Source organism: Mytilus trossulus, chromosome 10, assembly GCF_036588685.1.
Source record: "Mytilus trossulus isolate FHL-02 chromosome 10, PNRI_Mtr1.1.1.hap1, whole genome shotgun sequence".
In the NCBI taxonomy this organism is placed as follows: Eukaryota; Metazoa; Mollusca; class Bivalvia; order Mytilida; family Mytilidae; genus Mytilus; species Mytilus trossulus.
In genome coordinates this window covers 18,570,977-18,595,745 of record NC_086382.1, presented here as the reverse complement: position 1 = coordinate 18,595,745, position 24,769 = coordinate 18,570,977, and the positions used below count along the sequence as shown (strand labels likewise).

The 24,769-nt window shown below is 30.6% G+C and overlaps 1 protein-coding gene across 2 annotated transcripts in view; it reads right to left on the bottom strand.

Annotated features, from left to right (window-relative positions):
* The window catches only part of LOC134686987 (uncharacterized), a 35,546-nt gene extending 11,252 nt beyond the window's left edge, over positions 1–24,294 (bottom strand). Inside the window, exons 1-4 of one of the 2 annotated variants that reach the window (XM_063546884.1) lie at positions 23,896–24,294; positions 15,615–15,650; positions 11,081–11,131; positions 9,926–10,140 (exon numbers count right to left, since the gene is read on the bottom strand). In XM_063546884.1, coding sequence (XP_063402954.1) covers positions 9,926–10,140; positions 11,081–11,131; positions 15,615–15,650; positions 23,896–23,962 — 369 coding nt within the window. In that variant the 5' untranslated portion in view covers positions 23,963–24,294. The remainder of the gene's footprint in view (positions 1–9,925; positions 10,141–11,080; positions 11,132–15,614; positions 15,651–23,895) is intronic. The other variant, XM_063546885.1, reaches the window with a different exon arrangement.
* Positions 24,295–24,769: the final 475 nt, after the last annotated feature.

The following is a 24,769-nucleotide window of genomic DNA, read 5'->3' as shown; positions in this document are numbered from 1 at the left end:
CAGTACCAAACAACATATTTTTAAATTCTTAATGATATTCAAATCTACATGATTATCGAAAACTTTTTGTGAAATTTCAGACGTAACTAAAAAAAAAAATATGGTGCCAATTATCAGACTTCATAAATTCTTGCAAGGGTCTCCGTCACGGAGTTGAGATCATTTGACAAATCCTTTCGCAGGAGATAAATTGAAACCCCACCAAGAGAACATAAACAAAATCTCATCACGGGAACGGAAATGAAATCCCATCACAGCAGATAAATAGTCCTATCACGAGAAAATAAACCAAATCCCGGCACATGAACGTAAACAAAATCCCATCACGGGAATTATCTATTAGATTATACACGCCTATAACCGTTTAAAAGTAGCAAAACCCTTCACGGGTAATTACAATGTCTAAATAAACTCCCATCACGGGAAATGTCAAATCTAAATATCTCCCATCACGGGTCATTACAATGTCTAAATAAACTCCAATCACGGGCAATTACAATGTCTTCATAAACTCCACTCACGGGTAATTATAATGCCTAAATAAACTCCCATCACGGGAAATTTCAATATCTGAATATCTCCCATCACGGGTAACTACAATGTCTACATAAACTCCCATCACGGGCAATTACAATGTCTAAATAAACTCCCATCACGGGTAATTAAAATGTCTAAATAAACTCCCATCACGGGTAATTACAATGTCTAAATAAAATCCCATCACGGGTAATTACAATGTCTAAATACACTCCCATCACGGGCAATTACAATGTCTAAATAAACTCCCATCACGGGAAACTATAATGACTAAATAATCTCCCATCACGGGTAATTACAATGTCTAAATAAACTCCCATCACGGGCAATTACAATGTCTAAATACACTCCCATCACGGGAAATTATAATGTCTAAATAATGTCCCATCACGGGAAATTACAATGTCTAAATAAACTCCCATCACGGGTAAATACAATGTCTTTATAAACTCCCATCACGGGTAATTACAATGCCTAAATAAAATACCATCACGGGAAAATTAATATACAATTGCCCTCAGCTTCTGAAATCTAACTTCAGAACGATAAAATAAAATGATAATTTCTCAGCAATGAAATTCAGTTTTCAAACAACATATTCTTAAATTCTTAATGATATTCATCTCTTCGTAATTATTAAAAAAAAAAAAAAAAAATTGTAAAATTTCAGACTTGAAAAAAAAAAAAAACGACATATGGTACCAATTATCAGACTTAATAAATTCTTGCAAGGGTCTCCGTCACGGAGTTGGAGATCATTTGACAAATCCTTTCGCAGGTCTGGAGATAAATTGAAACCCCATCGAGGGAACATAAACAAAATCCCATCACAGGATATAAATAGAGTCCCATCACGTTAATATAAACAAAATCCCACCACATGAGATAAATAGAGTTCCATCACGGGAAAATAAACAAAATCCCAGCACATGAACGTAAACAAAATCCCATCACAAAATATAAATAGAATCCTATCACGGGGAAATAAACAAAATCCTATCACGGGAAATTATCTGTTCGATTATTAACACCTATAACAGGTTAAAAGTCGCAATAACCATCACGGATAGTTACAATGTATAAAATAAACTTCCATCACCGGAAAATAAATATATAACTGCCCTCAGCTTCTGAAATCTAACCATTGCTAACCTCAGAATGAAATATTAAATAATAATTTCTCAGCAACGAAATTCTGTTAATAGAGCCTTTTAGAAACAACCTGCTGGGTTTGGCGTACTCGATTAAATATTTCACGAAGTATTTAAACCTATTACATTTACATTGTAAATGACCACAATAAAGGCCACACAGGTGATGATGTCCATTTCGGTACGAGCAAAGTGCCTTGACCTTTACAGGTAAGTATATGTGAAATTGATCTAATTAATTTTAAAGATGGTGCAATTTAACAGTTAAATTTTGTCTGCAAACAGGTCACACGTGTATGGACCGCACACTTTATCAAAATAATTAAAATACAAATTGGATACAAACCAAATTCATCAAAGTAAAAAAAAAACAATTACTGTAAATATCGGCAAGTTCATATTAATGTCTAGGTCATTCTATTTCTGGATAGATGCTGAATTTTAAACAAATAATAAAAATTATTAGTGTAAAGGAAGATCCGGAATAGAATTATGCATATCACATTCAAAACCAAGCAAAGTTAATTTTTGAGAAGCTTCCAAACGCCTTTCTCTGGGTAACAAAAAAACCCAAATAAACCTGCGGATATAAAATATAGCAACATGCAAGATATCAGATAACATTTAAAAGATTGTGCATTATACTCTACTCCCCAGCCATCGTCAATGTATAATATAATTCTTTAGGCCCTGCAAACGAAAATGCTTGACAACAGGACGTAAAACTTTTGAAAACTCGTGCTGCTGTAGATAATTTAAATGTGAAAGCTGAAATTTTTAAGATATTTAGTTGTGTTCTGAAATATCCACAATATCCAATATGTCCGATGATTTATAACAAACAAAAAAGGAATCTGATCTTGGCATTCAATAGCTGTCCGCGTTTCTAAAAGCTTACTAATTACCCGTTACGCTCCACGAATACTGAATGCTTAAAAGCAGAATTATTTTTATAAAAAGGTATTAAATAGCCTTTAGGAATTACATTGAGAACAAAATGGTTTGCTTTTAAAATATCTTTCAAAAATTAAAATTTTCGAAAAGGCTACCATAATAGAATGGGTTTCTATCTTATGAGTGAATTTTCATATTCATTATCTTGCTCGTTTAAATTATAAAACTGGTACTTAACTGAATCACTACACCTGCTTCTCTCGGGGATATCTGCTCACTTTCCTGGTACATTGTTAGGCCTAATGGCCTTTCTCGTTGCAGTAGTAAAATAGGGTTGCTCCTTTCTTTCCACCAAAGTACTCGCTTGATGTGTAAACGCTTTTTCCACCAGTCGTGCTCCTACTCCTAGACGATACTTCTGTAAATGATGCACTAGGTGGAAGAAAAAGATCAGAACTAGCTTTTTCTTCAACGGAGTTCCTGTAATAAGGGTTCAGACGGTTGGCAGTATCCAGTTGACAGGAAAACAAAGAAAAGGCGTCTTCAAAAAATCCTACATGATTATCTGGGTCTGTTTGATTAGGCGGTTCATAATCTCGGTTAGTACATGTAACATCGCGTTGGTCTTCCTCGTCATTCACATTGTCAATAAAGTTGTCGAACAAGTTTGGTGTGTGAATTCTCGATGAAATGAAAAGGGCGCGGAAAACAGTATATAAAGTCCGAAAGCCGAATTACTCAGTATTGCGCAACAGAAATAGAAAGAAATCTCAAAACGAAAAGAAATATAATTAAACTACATGTAAACATTTTTTGTCAATTTTTATTAATGGGAACGTAACTGTGTTTAGTTTACCTGTGAACTACACTAACACAACACCGAGTTTTGATCAGTGAGAACCCGGCCTAATTTGATAAATATATTAAGTGCAACGGCTGCATTATAATACAATAACAATCAAAACCAAGGAGTAAACAAAGACTCAAATACCAAACATTAACATCAACAGTTATAAATAAGAAATAAGAATCAACACGCACTCCACTAAAAACCAGAAGTGAAATCAGGTGCAATGGAAAGATAACCTTAATTATTTGTATCTCGTCAAATTAAAGTAGATAGAACCTATTCGTTCAAGGTCTGCACCAAAAAAGAAAATTGTAAATAACTACTCCACGACGTACGTGTTTAAGGTTAACAAAAAATATACTGTTTAATGTTCAATGTATTGGTTTATGATTCGTTTAGATTCTTTCAACATGTTCAACTACAATTATTTACAGAACATGAAACTAAACATTATCATGATCAGTTAATACTACTAAAATGTAGCTCTTCGTTATCTTGTTTTTCTTGAATCCGAGGTTGTAAACGTTTGATTTGTAACATAAAAGTTTGCGTGTTTAGATACAATCGGGAATGTAACATTCTAGTATAAATGTATTAGATAAGGAAACCAGCATTATCATAAAGCGAATACAAATTAATGGACTTGAATTTGCAGTAATTTAGTTAGAGCATATTCCTTTCTTTGTATTATATTCTAAATGCATTTTATTAGTCAAATTTTCTATTTGTCTAGTGTATTTATAATACTTTGTAATAAGCGAAATGGGTGCGGATTACATATATATCAAAGCTGTATAGCATACAGCAATTAAACATATTATGTTCGCTTGTAGTCCATCAAAACTAGTTAAGTGTTCAACAAAACGTATATTCGAGAATTCATCAAATAAAGCGAATTCCTAATAAAAGAATTCACGATGTCATCGCGACTAAAAGTGCAATGTCAGATGTATTAACCTCGTTGTACAATTCAAAATAAAAAAAAGATGGCTGTTGTAAAAGTTTGATATAGTGCCAGACATAAATAAGGTCAAAATCTGTGTTTAACCTATCTAAGTACACTATAGTGTTATAACCTTGAAATGTATCATTTTCGCTCCTTTCTTTTGAAATTTCTTACACAAGTTTAAACCTTAATCGGCAAATAAACTTTTAACTCTGATTGCTTTATAGTATTCTTTTATTTCCCTTTAAAACTTAATACTTTTACTGTTTAGCTTATTTTTGATAATATCCCTTTGATGTGGCTCGGTACTTATACATCCTTTTATTGCGGTATTGTGCCCTGGTAATTTTTGAAATCTTTTCTTTCGTTTCTGCTAATGTGCTTTTTTATATTTCTTTTTGCTTACATTGGTGACATATGTACCTGTTTTTATACTGATAAAGATTATACAATGTTGACTTCTGTGTCTCATTTATTTTTTTTACATTTTTAGCTATAATGTCTGTTTGTTTTGTTCCCACGTCGTTATCAGTATAATGGAATTTTATATGACTGTCACAGAAGTGAGAGGTTAAACTAGCTATAAAACCAGCTTTATTCTACCAATTTCCACATAAGAAAATGTTGTTTAATGTGCCATTTACCCCGGAACTTTTCATTTAGAATTTTCATCGGAATTCGGTATTTGTGTTATTTTTCTTTTTACTATAAAGGTATTATATATCATATATCAAAACAAAGCTTTTGGACTTTTATTATAATAATACCAAAATATGATAGTATAAGGTAACTTGAAAAGGAGATAGTCAAACGCAAATTTACGGCTGTATATCAGTTAAGAAATTGAATTCATGTATATAATCTTTTAAAAAAAACAACAATCCAAAACAGTATTTCAGTATTGACATGCATATCAGTTACAGTATATGATATTTTTTTTTATAAATTAACTGTTAATGGATTATTCTTATTACTAAGAATTTCCTTATCCCCTGTATATATTACCTTAGTTGTATTCGTCATAACTTTTTGGAATTTTGGGTGCTCAGTGCTCTTCAACTTCATACAAGTTTGGCTTTTTGACTATTTTGATCTGAACGTCACTGGTGAGTCATATGTAGACGAAACGTGTGTTTGGCGTACCAAAATATAACCCTGATACCTTTGATAACTACTCCAACAGTGTAAGCAACAGCCTAACATTTGTAAATTTACCTTTATTCAAAGTTATTTTTTTTTAAAATGTTTGTAAATTATTGGTTACAGTTTATTTTACTTAAATTGATAAATATTACTGCTTTGGAGATTATAAATACATTGTTCTACACATTTTATGTGAAAACAATTATAAGGGCAGTCTATCTAAGATGAGGCAGGTTATGAACTGTCTATTCAATGTCTAATAATAACTGGTACTTATCAACTCGATAAACAGCTATATCAAATGTCGAAAAAGTATTTAAAAGATTTAACTACACAGATCTACATCAAAAATTTAGAGAATTCAAAATTAATCAGATATCAATTTTCGAAGGGAAATAAAATTGTTAATTTCTATGAATATTCATGATTGAATGAAAGCATTAACTCAATAAAGTCATGTTAGTTTGTAGTATAAAGATAAAAAGTATGCAAATATGTAAGTGACAGAGTTTTTGTTGAAATATTTAATGTTAAATTACTTTTCATTTTACTTCGATAAATCTTTTTTTTTAAATTTTTTCTCCAAAAGAAGAATTTCATTATTGTTACAAATAAACTCATCATAGATACCAGGACTAAATTTTGTATCTACGCCAGACGCGCGTTTCGTCTACAAAAGACTCATCGGTGACGCTCGAATTGAAAAAAAGTTAAAAAGGTCAAATAAAGAACGCAGTTGAAGAGCATTGAGGACCAAAATTCCTAAAAGTTTTGCCAAATACAGCTAAGGTAATCTATGCCTGAGGTAAAAAAGCCTTAGCATTTCAAAAATTCAAAATTTTGTTAACAGGTAATCCATAAATATAACCATATCAATGATAATGCAAACCCACGGCGATATATTTGAATTTATTCAGACATTTCTTTTTGGTCAATCAGAAAATATTCTAAAAATGTAGTGGTCAGTAGCTGGTATGCATACATATAATACTTTTATCCATCTAATGAGTTAAGCCTTTTTCAACGGATTTTTATAGTTCGTTTTTTATACGCCCGTCTTTTAGACGGGACGTATTATGGTATACCGTTGTCCGTCCATCCGTCCGTCTGTCCGTCCGTCCGTCGTCCACACTTCGGACAATAACTCTTAAAGACTTTCACCAATTTCCATGAAATTTAAGTGAATTGTTTATATCTATTGACGTAAGCTCCCTTTCACTTTTTTTTTAATTTCAGATTTTAAGTTTTGGATTTATGGGGCTTTATTCATAATAAAGGGGGGATTTTCAACACTTCGAACAATAACTCAAAAAGCCTTTCACCAATGTCCATGCAACTTTGGTGAATTGTTTATATCTATTGATGTAAGCTCCCTTTCAATTTAATAAATTTCAGATTTTAAGTATGAGGTTTATGGGGCTTTATTCATAAAAAGGGGGGATTTTCAACACTTTGGACAATAACTCAAAAAGGCTTTCACCAATGTCCATGAAACTTTGGTGAATTGTTTATATCTATTGATGTAAGCTCCCTTTCATTTTTTATAAATTTCAGATTTGAAGTTTGGGATTAATGGGGATTTATTCATAAAAAAGGGAGGATTTTAAACACTTCGGACGATAACTCAAAAAGGCTTTCACCAATGTCCATGAAACTTTGGTGAATTGTTTATATCTATTGATGTAAGCTCCCTTTCAATTTTTATAAACTTCAGATTTTAAGTTTGGGATTTATGGGGCTTTATTCATAAAACAACTGGTGATTTTTAACATTCGGATAATAACTCAAAAAGGCTTTCACCAATGTCCATGAAACTTTGTTGAATTGTTTATATCTATTGATGTAAGCACCCTTTTGTTTTTTTTTAATTTCAGATTTTAAGTTTTGGATTTATGGGGCTTTATTCATAAAAAAGGGGGGATTTTCAACACTTCGGAAAATAATTCCAAAAGGCTTTCACCAATGTCCATGAAACTTTGTTGAATTGTTTATATCTATTGATGTAAGCTCCCTTTCAAATTTTATAAATTTCAGATTTTAAGTTTGGGCGTTATGAGGCTTTATTCATAAAAAGGGGGGATTTTCAACACTTCGGACAATAACCCAAAAAGGCTTTCACAAATGTCCATGAAATTCTGGTGAATTGTTTATATCTATTGATGTAAGCTCCCTTTCAATTTTTATAAATTTCAGATTTTAAGTTTGGGAGTTATGGGGCTTTATTCATAAAAAAAAGGGGGGGGGGGGGGGGGTTTCAACACTTCGGACAATAACTCCAAAAGGCTTTCACCAATGTCCATGAAACTTTGGTGAATTGTTTATATTTATTGCTGTAAGCTCCCTTTCAATTTTTATAAATTTCAGATTTTAAGTTTGGGAGTTATGGGGCTTTATTCATAAAAAGGGGGAATTTTCAACAAATCGGACAATAACTCAAAAAGGCTTTCACCAATGTCCATGAAACTTTGGTGAATTGTTTATATTTATTGATGTAAGCTCCCTTTCAATTTTTATAAATTTCAGATTTAAGTTTGGGATTTATGGGGCTTTATTCATAAAAAACGGGGATTTTTAACACTTCGGACAATAACTCAAAAAGGCTTTCGCCAATGTCCATGAAACTTTGGTGAATTGTTTATATCTTTTGATGTAAGCACCCTTTCAATTTTTATAAATTTCAGATTTTACATTTCCGTGTTATGAATTTTTATGCTTAAAAAAGGGGGGATTTTCCAATTTTTAGATGCAACGGGCGCATCATGCGCTAAAGCGCAGCCCTTTATTTGTTGTCCTTTTATACTACTGTCCAAGGTTAGTATGGGTTTGGGATCCCGCTAACATGTTTAACACCGCCACATTCTGTAAGTATATGGCTGTCCCAAGTCATTCAGTGGTTGTCGTTTGTTTGGGTGTTACATATTTGTTTTTCGTTCATTTTTGTACATAACTTAGGCCATCAGTTTTATCGTTTGAATTTTTTTCCATTGTCATTTTGGGGTCTTTTATGGTTGACTATGCGGTATGGGCTTTGCTCATTGTCAAGGGCGGTACACTGGCCTATAGTTGTTAATTTCTTTGCATTTCGGTCTCTTGCGGAGAGTTGTCTCATTGGCAAAAATACCACATCTTCCATTTTTGTATGAATAAATATTGGCCGAATTGATTCGAATTTAGTGTAACTGACACATCAAAAAAATGTCCGTAAAATTTGCTGATATCATACAAAAGATGAATTAAATTGAGTTAAATGAGTTAAGCTTTGGGACCCTCAATCGATTTTGATCTTGTTTAATTTATAGGATTGACATATTCCCATATCAAAGCTATGTGTGACAAATGAAAAACAATTAAAGAGAGTAAAACTAAGCTTACGCCATTTTTCTAAATGAACATTACATAACTTCTTTTATTGCTCTATTGGAATATTCCTGAGTGAACAAAACTACTCTGGCCTCGAAAATATTTTACTATATCCTTTTCATGACAAAGGTCGACCATAGAATAGACTTTTTGCCCAATGTCTGCCGTTGTCCCTTTTGTACACAAAAAAGGCATTGGTCTTATTACCACTATTTCTTGTCTTTATTAATAACTTTTAGATGAGCCCGTATGAAAGTTTGATCTGCCTGACCTGCTTAAAATGATAAGTTTATTAACAAATTTTCATTGGAGTGCGGTATTTTGGCTATTTTTCATCTAACAACTGTTCCCTTTTTCAAAGGTTTCATTGTTTAAAGGAGAATTACTGATCGACTGACTTCTTGTGAGCCAATACTTTACGTGAATACAAATGTCGAAGGCCCTGCAGTTTCCTATCGTATTTACTTTATCGTCCTTTAGTCTCTGGCAAATAGTTGTTTAGGTGGCATTCATATCACATCTTCTTATTCATATACATGTTTTTGAAAACTATTTTTAAGACTGCTTAATGAATTTGAGGCTAAAATGGAACTAACGGATTAACTGCTCACGGTAAATAAAACAATGAAATTAACCTTAGTAAAATCAATTATTCCACCTTAAACATACACTCAAAATAGATATTCCAAAGAGCTTTAGAAATAAAACAAAACAAGTTACGATCATCAAACTTAAAAAGGAAAATGAAAACAACGAAAACATTAAATACAAAATACTTGGCAATTGTACCTTTGAATTACTTTCTTTTCTTCTCAATACAAAGTTGTGCTTGTAAAAAAAGTGCTGTTTTAGTAAATAAACTTATCATAGATACCAGGACTAAATTTAATATATATATATACGCCAGATGCGCGTTTCGTCTACAAAAGACTCATCAGTGACGCTCGAATCAAAAAAAATTATAAGCCAAGTAAACTCCTTCTTTCACATATTCCCTATTCCCATTATCATTCGTTTTTGTAATATTAAACAATATAGACTCACCAATTCTTGTATCAAATCACTTAAAGTTTTCAAATCTTCTAATCCATTGTTTCCGGACGATTGTTCTTCTATAGGTTCACTAGGTGATAAATCAAAATTTCCTATTCCATAGTTATTAAAATCTGAATTTTGCAGTAATATCTTTTTAAGTAATAACTGACCATTTTGATTGTTTTTCGACAAATCTGAAGGTGGTCCAGACCGTTTTCCATTTCCTGAAACAAATACAAAAATATCAATTCAAAGAGAGAAACACATCAAAACTTTACATATAACAAGTGGCACACGAAAAAAGGGTCTAACAAGTCATCCTAGTTGTCTAGATCTCAATATGTTTAAAACAAATCCGAAGAATGTTGCTACATAGTTTGGATTTGCTGTATTAATGTATATTCTTTTACATTTGAAGAGATAACACGCATGGGTCTCTGTTAAATCTGTCAAGTGTGCACATACACACAGTCGCGTAAAAGTATACATACTTTCTATCTCTATCAAACCTAATTTGGAATCATCTTAATCAATGTATCGTTGATTCAGACACTAAGAAAGAACGGCCGGATAAGAAAAGATGAAAAAGTATCACTAGTAGACTTTATATACATCTAGAGTATAACTATTTTGAATGTTTAATGATCTGTTTAGGTTTCACAAGTGCAAGCGTAAAGGATAAACGTGATAGTAAAAAAACCTGGTAAATATAATGAATTATTGGTGGCGAGTTCATTCAAATAGAAAACAACTCTTAAAATACCTTTTTTGGAAATATAATTTTGTGAACCAAGATTTTTAACTATTTTTTGATAGAAACTTAATAATTTGACAACATTCAAATTTAAACATTTTCGAATAATGTATAAAAGATAAGAAATGTAGCTGTACAATTAATATAATTTAGCACATTAGAAAGTTTGTGCATTTCTACAATATTAAAAACATATTGCCTGCGAAATCAAATAAAATTGCTTCAGAAAAATCTTTGACTCTATGTTACTTGTATGTTGTGTTTAGAAAATACTGTCAAGGAAAAGTGTGTCAAAAAATGAGATACAGTTAGAAGCTGCTCCATGATTCAAACGGGGTCTGCGATGAAATCAGAAAAAAAAAGATAATTTACACATGAAATGTTTAAATTAACGAGTACATTTTGCTTACCACCATAGCATGCATGTATAGCCCATCGCCCACGACATTTGTTGGTGAAACCTGAAATTAAAATAAAACATCTAATCAAACTAATTCGCATAGAAAATCAATCACTTCTACTTCGGGTTATACCAGATTTGGTGGTCTCATACTATCTTGCTAGCCTCGTACCATTATTTCATTGGCACAAGCTTATGCTTGGTACATTAAAATATGTCAAGTCCGTTTTATGGCCACTTTTTTAAATAATGTAAAATTGAAAATCAAGCACAAGATGCACTTTCGCATATGACCTTTTTTGGTGATATGGTCATTGTTAGACATAGATCTCCTCATTATTATCAGGTTGATGTTAGATCACCATCCAACTGCTTCAAATTCATTATTATTCGTTGGTTACCAATGTTCGTCGATACTGTTGTTACCCAGAAACAACGAATTTCAATGTCCAACGAATAAATGTTTATCTATAGTAATGCAGACTTTTGAAAAACCACGATATCAAAGTTCTGCAGAAATGCGAGTTTTTCTCAATTCACGAAAATTGGTTCACACGTAAATAAATGAATCCACAACATATATTTTAAAGAAAAAACAACTCAAATGAACAAAACAGAAATCGCCAGATTACAAACAGATTTTATCAGAAACAAAACCTATTTCTAACAACATTTCGGACACACGATTTGTTTTTTACATCAAAAATAAGAGCCTGATAAAGTTATTGTAGAACTTAAAACCAAGACAGACGCCGATTATATATAAACGAATGTAGTGTAAACGAATACCATCTATATATTCAACAAATAGTTTACATGTTAAGATGGATTTATTTAGGTTCGAAAAGAAATTGTTTATGTACTTATACATACACGTTCAAAAAATCAAACGGTGATAAAGGTTTAAATGATAGAAGAAAGACTGTGTATTATCGATTCCTGTACAATACTTTGATTATAAAAACGAGACATTTACAGGTTTAATTATATATCAAAGCTTGACATGGTATTATTATGGCATGTCTAACAGTAGGGTCTGGTTGATACTAAAATTTAACCTTAGTATATATATCATCAAGTTTCAATCTCTTGAAGACTTAAAAGTTTATCTGCATTTATTTGAACTTTCAAGATGTACTACACTTTCTCATGCTTTCGACAGTAATATCACCTCATTAGTTTAAACAAGTCTCTTCCAATATGTTTGTTGTTCAGTCATAAGCTTTTTATAAAAGAAGCCATTTGTTTTGTTTAGCAGTTTATGGCTTTAATTGTAAAATGTAAAAATTACATTAAAAAAATTTGAAGAAATTAGAAATTAAAATAATGATAAAAACAATTAGAGTAAAAGCTTACATTTCAAATGTTTTTAATGTACTTTTTCATTTTAAAATTAAAGCCATAAACTGCTAAACAAAACAAATGGCTTCTTTTATAAAAAGGTTATTTTATGACTGAACACAAACACATTTTGGAAGAGACTTGTTTAAACTATTAAGGTGATATTACTGCAGAAAGCATGAGAAAGTGTAATACATTTCTTGAAAGTTCAAATAAAATTGTTTACAGTGCAGTTTGATAAATAATTGTTTTGATCATATAATAAAAAAGAGACGAGACAATTGAATAATGAACACCACAGTCTGGAATCAATAAAACAGTAAAGAAAACTCTAATATAGGAAGAAAATAAGATCAGTGCTGGGAAAATAATGGCGATACAGGTTTGAAAGATTACTTTTTATATCAGACGCATATTTTTCAGCTGGGGGAAGATACTTCCTTATTTTAACTTAAATTTTAACAAAAAAAGATTGTAAAATGTCTAAACAGAGTTCTAATAGATTTTCCAATTAAAATCACAAAAGAGCAAAGAAATTGGGATACTTTGGGTTATCCACATTGATTTTAAGACGATGAAGGACAAACAAATTCCATGGCTTAAAACGAAAAAAAAGATAAACAGCAGTATACGAAATGCATCATAGACAACTAAAGACTTAGCAACACGAATTAAAAATATGCAGGATGATATCAGGTACTCGGATTCTGCTCCATATGTGGCACCCATTGTGGTGTACAGATAAGGTAAACAGTTTGAATCTGAGATGTCAAATACAATAAGGGGGTTGTATTATTGTAACGACAATCGGAACATATCCGTCGTTATAAAATGTTATAAGAATTTCTCTTCAAAATTTATTTAAATCTTTTTCAGGTTATTGACGATAACAGATCGACAAATTGTTTCTTCACTTTTTTGTTGTTGTTGGAGACTTTGTGTTGAGTACTATGTGTTTTTCATGTGTTCTTAGTATATTGTCTCAATAACGTTCACAAAACCTCTACTTTCAATATATTTTATTCGTCTTCAGTTACTATACAATGTTAACTCACCGATGGTAGGGTACACTATGAATAACTTGTATAAGTAATTCGTTTTTTGGCACATATATTTCTAGAAAACGAATTAAAGCACCGAAGGCATGCAGTAATAAGTGGAATGGTATGTATTGAATATTTATATTCAACAATATCAAATGTTTGGTTTTGATTAGTAAAAGTACAAACATGAATGTATTATTTAACAGTATTATATATGGTAACAAAAACAAACAAGGAGAAAAAGGTTAGGATGACAATATAAATGTATATTGATTAAATTTTGAAGCTGATTAACGTCTGTAGTTGTCACTTAAGTATTGAAATGTTAGAGGTCATTATATTATTATGTGACAAAGCTCGCAGCTTAAAACGTTGTTAAATGCATACTTTAAGACACACAAAAAAACAATACTTGAATTTAAAGTTTACATTATTAAATGTGCAATATTAAAAAAAAGTAGATAAATATGTAACACATGCCTAATTTCAGCAAAATTAAAAACTAGATACAAATTTTTCATTGAATCAAAGTATCTTCAATAAAGAGACGCATAACACCGACATATATAGTAAAAATGTCATCAGCATGCTTAAGAATAACAATTCTATTAAAATACTACATGTTTACGACATTTGCTTAAATTTATCCGGTGCGATTAAGGACTTGACATAAGGATATCTGTCTATTATTGAGGACCATATTTTGACACCTAGATGCCTCCTGATATTTTTTATTACTGGCTCAAAGGTATATGTATCGAACCTCATGTTATTCCAGTTCAATATGAATGAAAAGTTTTAAAATTAAAATTTGATGATATTATTGTTATTGTTATTATTGTATATCAATAAAATATTTCCCATTGAAAGTAAGCAAAAGTTAGCATGCAATAAATTCTAATATTGCACTAGTGCAATAAATCGTCAAGATTCATGACGTCATCAACGACAAATCTTAGTTTAAACCAATTATTACTTTCAAATATTATATTGCTATACAATAAAAGGGTTATTGCATGAATATTGGGGAATATTGTCCCTCGTAGAACATATATTGCACTCGCAAGCTCGTGCAATATAAAATTCTACTCGGGACAATATTCCCCAATATTCATGCAATAACCCTATATTATTATTATTATTATTATTATTATTATTATTATTATTATTATTATTATTATTATTATTATTATTATTATTATTATTATTATTATTATTACTTTAATTATTATTTATCATTATTCTTGTTATTTGTACTAACAATTTTGACAAAACAATAAAAAAAAATTGAAATATTAGTTGTTATTAACGGAAGTATATTTTTTAAATTATTTACTCCAAAATATGAGGAAATCATTATTTTTAGAATAGTTATTCTTATTTCATATGTATTTTTTTTTAACTTTCAGAGATACATCTCTTTCAACAGATTTATCAAAATAGAAAACAGTTTTGGTATATAGTGATAAACTGTTCAACATTCATAAATAGATATTTCCATATGCAAGCATAATACAAAGTATGAACAGTGCCTGGGAAGTTTAATATATAAATATAATGCGTTATATGTTATATGCAGAAGCGGACATGAATGCGTTGCCGGGAAAAATATAGCTGAGATCAAGTGACATTTGAACCATGTGAGCAACTAATATGTCTATATAAATAAATGCTAAAAATATACCAATTGAATGATTTGTTTTTTTTAAATTGACAAAGTTGAATATTTGAAAAGACAATTATCTTTTCAAATCGTTAACAGACAATTACTTGCTTGAAATAATTAATATTTTCTGATCGAAAGGTTTTTCCCAATTTATTTAAAATCTGCTGGAAAAAGCAGTTCATTAAACAATAAAAGTGGTTTTAATTTTTTGAACGAGATTCGCCTAATTAGTATGCTCACAGGTCAGTATCACTGAATCGCTTTAAGTCGTTCTGTAAATGACTCTCTCTCTGTCAGCTTATTTTTGCTGATTGCTATCAATAAATTTTTACAAAGCATCTGGGACATTTTTAGTGAAACAGAATCTAAATAGTTAGTCGCATTAACAATAAAAAACTAACAGTTGCGGTCAATATGATATTTTTTTCTTGTACAAAAGGCTCAGAAAAAAGTATTTACAAACGACTCAAATACCTTAATGCGCATATACTCACCCGGAAGTAAGTCAATATCTTGGTCAAGTCTTTCACCTTTAATGGACATCATATTGTCCATAAATTGTTTCAAAGAAATAGATAATCATATAAGGCTTAACACCACCGGATAACATAAAACATTACTCATGATAATAATTTAATAAAGCATGTAACAAAATGATCGCATACCTGCAGACTCAGGATGAAATCATATCAACAATATTTTTACATAAACATATAAACGTATTTTGTGTTTGCCTTTCTGTGCTGCTTGTAAGGGATGAGTGAATTGAAGGAATAAGGGTTTGCTACTTTTGTCATGATTCGAAATGAAAAATAAATGTGTAAAGTGCAGACTGTCACCCCTGAATGAATAGGTGACCATAATACTTTACCTTTCAAGAACAGCTCGTAGTTAGATTTGACTCCTGAATTATAAATATAATAATAAATTGTTTTAAATCTAACTATACAAACCTTATAAATCGTGTTTGTACAATAACCACAAAACATTAGCCGCTGCCAGCAGAGTTGCGTTCATGTGTTGTTGGTAACTGCATATTGGATATGCATCATTTTAGAAAATAGATTTACGAGTGTTTGAGCGTCTTGTTTATATAAGGAATTCTTATTTACCATAAAGATGAATATCAATAAAGAATAATCTTAATCTGGCAATAGATATATACAGGTGATATATAGATATATGTGTTGCTTTAAACGGTTTTCGGTTTCTGATTGGTTTAATAAACGTTAATTTGTTCTTTCAATTGGTTACAAATTAGTTGGAAACAGAAACATGTGTTTTGTTTTGTTTTCATTTGTTTCTTCAAAAACCAAAATCGGTTTTCTAAATTTATGAATATCCTCGTGTGAACTGTTTAAGAAACTTAAATCAAAACTTTACAAATAATTAAACATTAGCTTCCTAATATTCCGATATGTAAATTGTTATCAGATTTTGTCTTCCATTTTCGTGTTATGTTTAGCTTATTTTCAGTTTCATGGAATCCATTGTATATGTGGCTTTTCATTTTTGTTATATCATATTACAGAAATATAATAAGAGAAAACTGGTAACCAGCTTGCATCACCTGCACCACTTTATCTAAATGTGGCATTGGCGTGTTGCAATTTTTATCCGATTAAAAACTTCTTATTTGATGTCGTATATTGCAATGAAAATAATGGAATTATGTATTTAAAGTGAATTGACGTGAAAAAATAGAAATACAAGAAAAAGAATTGTCTTCTTCTTTTATTCTGTTCACAAGGAATTAAGCTAATAAGTAACAACGGACCAGTGTCTACTATGAAATTATATGGTATAAACATTTACTGGTGTTATAATATACCAACTGTTTTATTAAATTTCTGACTTGATTGTCATTGAAGAGGCTGTTAAGACCTAATTCATTTATTCTTCCGGCAATTTTTTCACGTTTCAATCAGTTTTGACGAGCAAAATTACAATCTAAATTGCTATGTTTCCGTCGTCACAGAGCCCTCTGCTTTTTTGTTAGCCAATGTGGTAATAAAAATATTGCTGATTTCATTGACGTAGTAATATGATATAAATGGTTGATTCACATTAAAGTGATTTTCATATCTCCGACAAGATAGAACAGCTATTACTTATATTGTATAGTTTTGTTACTCAATTGTATTTCTATTTAACCCCGTTCGTCGTTCTTGCGACAAGATAATCACTATGTTATTCTATTATTTGGTGAAATTACATCGCTATATTGTCTGGCAATCGGATCGTGAGGATTCAAAAATGAAGTATCTGTTGACACTTCGTTTTTCTTCATCATCAATTTCAATACGGATCAGCCTGAAGGTCAATTAGTTGGTCCCTATTTTTTTGTACAATACGCAGTATAATTCAGTAAATATAATTTTGGGTTGTCTGAGTTTAATTTTCTATCATAAGTGGCAAAGTGTAAATATAGAGAAATATGATCTCTAGCCAGTTAGTAACTTAGATGACATCACATCAAAATGGACATCAAACTAAAGATATCAAAAAAATATGTGGTATGATTGCCAATGAGACAACTGTCCACAAGAGACCAAAATGACACAGACATTAACAACTATATGTCACCATACGGCCTTCATCAATGAACAAAACCCATACTGCATAGTTAGCTACAAAAGGCCCCGATACGACAATGTAAAACAATTTAAACGAGAAAACTAACGGCCTTATTTATATAAGTAGATGATTGATGTGTTATTTGATAAACACGTTTTAAACATACTGATTTATGTTCCCCAATAGAGTAGAATATAAATTGATAATATTTTGTTGTTGTTGAATATTTTGGTGGTGATTTTATAATGCAGATCTTTGACTCACTGAAAAAGTAATATGCATAAGTGTAGACAGTGATTATTTCAAAAAGGCCTGAAAAATCCATAAACATGATATCCAGTTGACATGCAAAAATCTTTTAGTAAACATACAGATTGTATTACCTTCATGTTCCATATAGATGACTTTCAGCGTTTGGTTTTGTCAGGTCTCCTAGGCTTCCCCCTTTTTGAATTTACCTTGGAGTTCAGGTTTTTTTTTTAATTACTTTTGATCCCCTTTGGTAAGGGTATCTTAATTTTCGTTGTTAATCATCCTTTTTTAATGTTGTTTTAATTCTCTTTCGAACTTAATGAGATATTTGATATGTTTTAAAATTTATTTTTAAAAGATCAGTTGTGTACAGCTAGAAATGAATTGAGGACTTCTCAAGCTCAAATCGATGAAGTACCAATACATATACACCAAGAAAGGAAACGAAAAGATAAATGTTTATATTGCTTAAAACACTAATAAAAAATGTATCAAATGATATAGTTTTTAGTTTTTATTTCAATCTAAATGTCGAATGAAACTAAAACTAAACAATATGTTTGTTTTCCTGATATCAATAATTCAATCAATTGATTCTTTATGTTCATTATTAGCATATCATTTACATTTGTTTAGACGATTTTTCTCTCCAATGATTGTTTAAATGGAATATGATATGTTACATTTATCGAGATTTATGAAATTAAAGTCATTAACCTAACACTTCAAGAAAAAAAGCCCATGACACCTTATAATGTTACTGTTTCTATTAAAAACACTACACTGTTTGCCTTAAATGATAATTATGACTAACATGCAGATATCTGCTTCACATGATGATATATCTTTTCTCAAAGCAATAACTTTGATAGTTTATGTGTCTGCTTCTTAGATAGCGATATTGCTTCGTTCAACAGTGTGGCTGATAAACAGTAAATACTGCTCAATGTTAAATAAAAAAAAAAAGAATACATGCTCATAAATCTATACTGAAGTGGATTGGAACTCAATAGATTATATATTGATAGTTTTGTAAATTTTGAAAACCTATGGCTGCTAATTTCCAGGACAACTTGATAATCGATATTTTATTTTCAGAGCCAGTAGTCACTACACAGAAAAAAGATTGAGAAGCACGAACTATACCAAAAAAACGGAGATAGATACATAATATCTGCTTCAATTAATACACCCTGTAGAGCGAAATATTAGGTATATGTTGGTGGTAAGGCTTCACGGCATAGCTCATTTCTTTTTTTTATACATATCTCAGTCATTTTTATATTTCCGATTCTTAATCCATATGCCATTCAAAATGTTCTAACCCAAAAATAACAAAATGTGAGATGAACATTAGAGATATCAAGCGACTCAAAATTTACGAAACGAGACCGATCGAAAAAGCAAACAAAGACATTCAAAATTTTAAATATATAATATACACAGTACAGAAAAATAAATCAAAACAACACTGGCCTCACTAAAAGACCGCAGATAAATGCAGTTGTTTAGAATGGTGAGTACTTCCTGTTTGAACAATTGATATGGTTCAGCTATGTGGCCGTACAAAGCTTACTCTTGAATGCTTATCTGTTATTTTATTTTTTTTATAGAAAGACGATTAATGATGTCATCTTTAGTTGATTTTTACATCCAAAATAGTCTAGATTTTTTATTTTGGCGAAATTTGGAAATCGGCCGGATTCAACCAAATTTAGGACCAAGAAACTATAGCGCAGGCGTCAACAAACCTAATATTCAAGTGAAACATGTAAAATGACTTTACAAACATTATTTTAAAAGATCTATTTTGTCGGCGTAGGCACTCTTTATTTCCTGTCCAAAAATCAATAGAAATTCACCAATTTGCATTAATTTTGTCAGGTAAAATCAAAATAAGAACTATATGTGACGTCATGAACAAAAGTTATCAAAGATAGAAGGCTTATAACTTCATACGCCAGACGCGCGCTTCGTTTACACAAGACTTATCAGTGACGTGCAGATCAAAAAAGCTACAAAGCCAAACAAGTACAAAATTATAGAGTATTTAGGACTCAAAATTTAAAATATTTGTGCAAAATACGGCTTCGGTAATCTATGCCTTGAATAAGGAAATCTTTAATATTTCGAATAATTTACACTTTTGCAAACAGTAAATTTATGAAAATGACCATAACATTGATATTCATGTCAACACTGAAGTGTGGGCTACAGGTACATAAATTTCAACAAAAATCTTATTTTTTATATAGTCACTTTATTAGCTCTGATTCATAGTGATATTGATCATAAATCCTGATTTGACATTTACGCTAAAAAAGGGACCATTTTACGTACGCCTTAAAAACTATAATAAAGTCATCTAGACTAAGTGATAGCTTATACCTTTCGCCGTCAGATCAGGATTACTACTGGAATAGATTGTTGAAGTTCATATGTATTAATGACGTCTTAATCTATGTCTTGTGTGTCAAAAAGCTTTTCGAAGAATGATTACTTTACTACTCATTGGTTTAATTCCTCTGAGTTAGGAGCAAGACTCTTTTAGAAAAATCATGATATGAATGCAAGCCCAGGAATATTGTATCATTTGGGTGATATGTACTGTTTATTCATACGCTGCTAAAATGTCTCTACAAAGAAATGGAAAGTGGACAATCGGGAAACAGTTATCTCTCGTCGTAAAGTTTTGTTCTCAACCGACCACTCAACAAAAACAATATTTAGCAACAAAATGCGTTTAACCATAGAATTAATCCTTCTACAAGCCCAAAATAATTAAATATTTTTTCGACTACTTTCATAAATTATATGATCATCGCAATAGTTTAAACGTAAACCTGTATTTAAGCTATAGAAAAGGCGCTTAGATTTTAACAAAAGCAAATTAGCAGAACAATTGAATATACAAATACAATAAAATGAAATGATAATTGAATGTCAGTATTACCACAAAAATCAAAGTAGGAAATCACGACTAAATTTGTCAGATTATTAGCAAAAAAAGACTGCTAAGTAGAAAAATTCATTCTCTCGCATTTAAAAAATAAATTTAATCTAATTTTAGCCGTGTATGACATTTTGATGTAATTTCAATATGTAATCTAAGCCAAAATATTAACAGCTTTGGCATAATTTTCAATATTTCAAATTGTGATATAGTCATTTACTTAATGTTAGAATTATTTCTGTTTCATATTACAATATAACGATCAGAAATGATTGTTTGAAATGGCAAGAGAATGTTTAATTTGTCGATATTGAAAACGCAACAGTGTTATAACAAATTTAAATGGCGCTAATTTAATCTCAGTTAGATCTCAGTGGCGTTCGAGGCATCATACTCGGAAATCAAAAAAATTAAACCAGAAAAGATATACAATATAGCCAATCTCGCGCAAGAAATCAGAGCTATGCACGAGGGAGATATATTTCTCGAATCTTAATGATAACCTAGCTTTATCACTGTAACGTTCATAACTACAATATCCGTATTGTGATGCTTGTACAGAAACAGAAACAAGAGCAAATCGATTGAAATTAAAAACGGTACTTTTGATAATGGGATATATAGTTCGGGGTTTAAATTTTATCAAATATGATATACTTTCTCAGGAAAATTAGATCTGTTCTGATGTTTTACTCTTAAATGCTTTATGTTACGTGCATCTTCATTGAGACCAGTGTCTTTAATTATCTTACGCAACAAATAAACACTTCATTTTTCCCAAGGAACCAGAAGATTTTATATTAAACGAACACACTGTCAAAATGTATAGTCCGAAACTAACAAGTACACGTAGAAGGTGCAAATTCAAAACGTGATTTTAGAAAAAAAAATCAGAGTTGCAAATTAATTGAACTCTTTCAAAATGTTTTCGACTAAAGATACTAACATCCAAGTATTTTGGACTTTAATTGACAGTTGCCTAATTAGAAATACCATATCTCCTTATGTTTATTTTATAAGGACATCTTTTAGTTATCTCTTTTCTCTCTTATATTCTATTTCCGTTTATATTCATCACTTTTGTTATCGTCAAGTTTGTTTGTTCACTCACAAAATTGTAAAATAAATCCCTAAAAAGGCGGTCAGAGCACTATACTACGTATTGGTTAGTGCACTTGTTCGATCTATGCTGAGGATTTTGTTTACCTAATGTTTTCCATTTCATCTTGATATATATGTAATTTTACTTTGGTTGCTGTCTCTCATATTTATTTTCGTTTATTATGTTCATAAATCAGGCATCGTTTTTTTTTAATTGAATCATTTTACAATTTGATATATCAAAGTTTTGTGTATCTAACTTTTGAATTTACTGTGGTAATCAAATTATAATTGCTTATACTTGCTCCATTGTGTCTCTGTTGAACAGTTGTATCATTTGCATTGATACATAATACATACTGCATGATCAAATGGTAAGCGAATTGGTTGAAATTATCAAAATTTATCTGGATGAAATTATTTAAAACTGAACAGCAAAAAAATTTGTCCGACTTAAAATTTATGAGATGTATTTGTTATATTTAGATTTTGTTGGCTTCGAATTGACCTTATCTGTTATAACTCCATTTACCACTGTTTTGTTATTACCTTGTCAAGTGCAGCCAAGATTTTTATCGTTTAAATCTTTGTATTCGTTTTTATTTGCTTTGATAACATAAAGAAACATTTACCATCTTACACTAAGACAAATTTAGTTCGACCTTTTTTAATCGTTTTTTAATAGAGCCTTGTAGATACAGATTTTGTAGACGACACGAGTGTCTGGTGCACACAATTTTAATCTGTGTATATATAATAAATTTATTATTAAGCATTGAACTTGTTCTTGTTCAACATCGAATCAATTGTAACAAAATCTTTGAGCTACGTTTAGGAAAGGACATTTTTATCGTTTAAATCTTTGTATTCGTTTTTATTTGCTTTAATAACATAAAGAAACATTTACCATCTTACACTAAGACAAATTTAGTTCGACCTTTTTTAATTGCTTTTTTTTTATAGAGCCTCGTAGATACTGATTCTGTAGACGACACGAGTGTCTGGTGCACACAATTTTAATCTGTGTATATATAATAAATTTATTATTAAGCATTGAACTTGTTCTTGTTCAACATCGAATCAATTGTAACAAAATCTTTGAGCTACGTTTTGGAAAGGACATTTTGACTGGTTTACATTAAAGCACGAATATGACAAGATTTTGATCCCTATAAAACCCAAAAATCTCATTTCATTTACCCAGAAATATGTAAAAGAAAAACTATGTCGGGATATCTTGCTTTGTGCTTTGTATTTCCACGTTAATGTCTGGAATCATTTTTATTTAACTTTGATATAAAACTCATTATTAAAAGTTCTTATCGTCAATCATTCGTCCTGGGAAGTAATGCAATCTGATTAAATAGTGTAATTAAATCGTACTTATTGATACATATCTTTTATAAATTGATTGATTGAAACTAATTACAAAATGAACACTCTTGTGAATAAGTCCAAATGAAATGAACACAAATAGTTCAGATTTGTTTCAATCCTCGTAATACTTATTGACTGGTGAGAAAATAAAGTTTGTTTCCAGTAATGAAATCTCTTCATATTGATCATCATAAAATCAAAAGTCAAATAAACATGTCTCATTGGCAATCATTCCACATCTTCTTTTTTATTGACTTAACAAGAAAACTATACAGTAAATACTAATTACCACCTTTATGAAATAATTATCTGATTAAGTAATAGAAAATCTGAATCTTGTTAAAAGAATATGAAAAAGACACACAACTAGCGCTAACGTATTTAAAATAAAATACTTAAATAAGAAACAATTTTAAGGCATACAACCTAAATGAAAAATATTAACATTCAAGGTATGATGTTCCTATATAAAAGATGATTTCTTTTTTTAACATCCAGTCATTAAAATATCTTACCTGACGATGTTGACGAAAAATATGTTACAATAATTGCAATTAGCCACCAGGTATTTGTAACTTTCATCTCCTGTTAAATCCCAAGTTCTAAAATTCTTTTCTTATTCCAATTCTATATAACGTTAAGTTCACAAGAATATTAAATGTTTATTGAATCTCGTGTAAAGTGAAACAATGTTTGAAACCAATCTGCTATAATCTATAAGTCTCACGCCTCCACCATGGACCAGCTATAGAGAGTTAAGGTATTGGTTATTAGTCAGATCTAGAACTGCCCAGTATTAGTTAAACAAAGTAACCCCAAGTTTACGTCAATATAAAGATAAAAAATGGTTTACACTGTAGAATATATGTGAAAAATATTTGATGTCGCAATACCCCGTGTGGAAAATAGATTTGACATTGTTAGGTGGCTATTGAGAATTGTTTATGTATTTAATTATTATATGTTCCTACTGAATAGTACTATTGGATGAACAATTGAGGGAGGAGACAGCTCATCAACTCTGTCAAGAGGAATAATTCAATAACAGATATTATTTCATTTGTAATTATGAACAAATCACCGTTAAATTAACTTTATCCTTGGTGAATATCCTGGTACTGCTACATAAAGGTTTTGTCTTGGAACTTGGCGTATGAATTATACATCTACTATTAACCTTTAAACAGTGAAACATTATTTCTCATCACTAGGTGAATGATTTTAGGGTCATAGTTTGGACGCTCTTAGGTGGGTGAAACTGTTTCATTACATTCCTTTTTTTTTGTTAGTACACCATGACGTCACTTGTAAGGGATTGGTGTTCTTCGATTTTCATATGAAAATAAGAGTCATATCAAGAATAAGATACAACTGAAAGTAAACACGAAT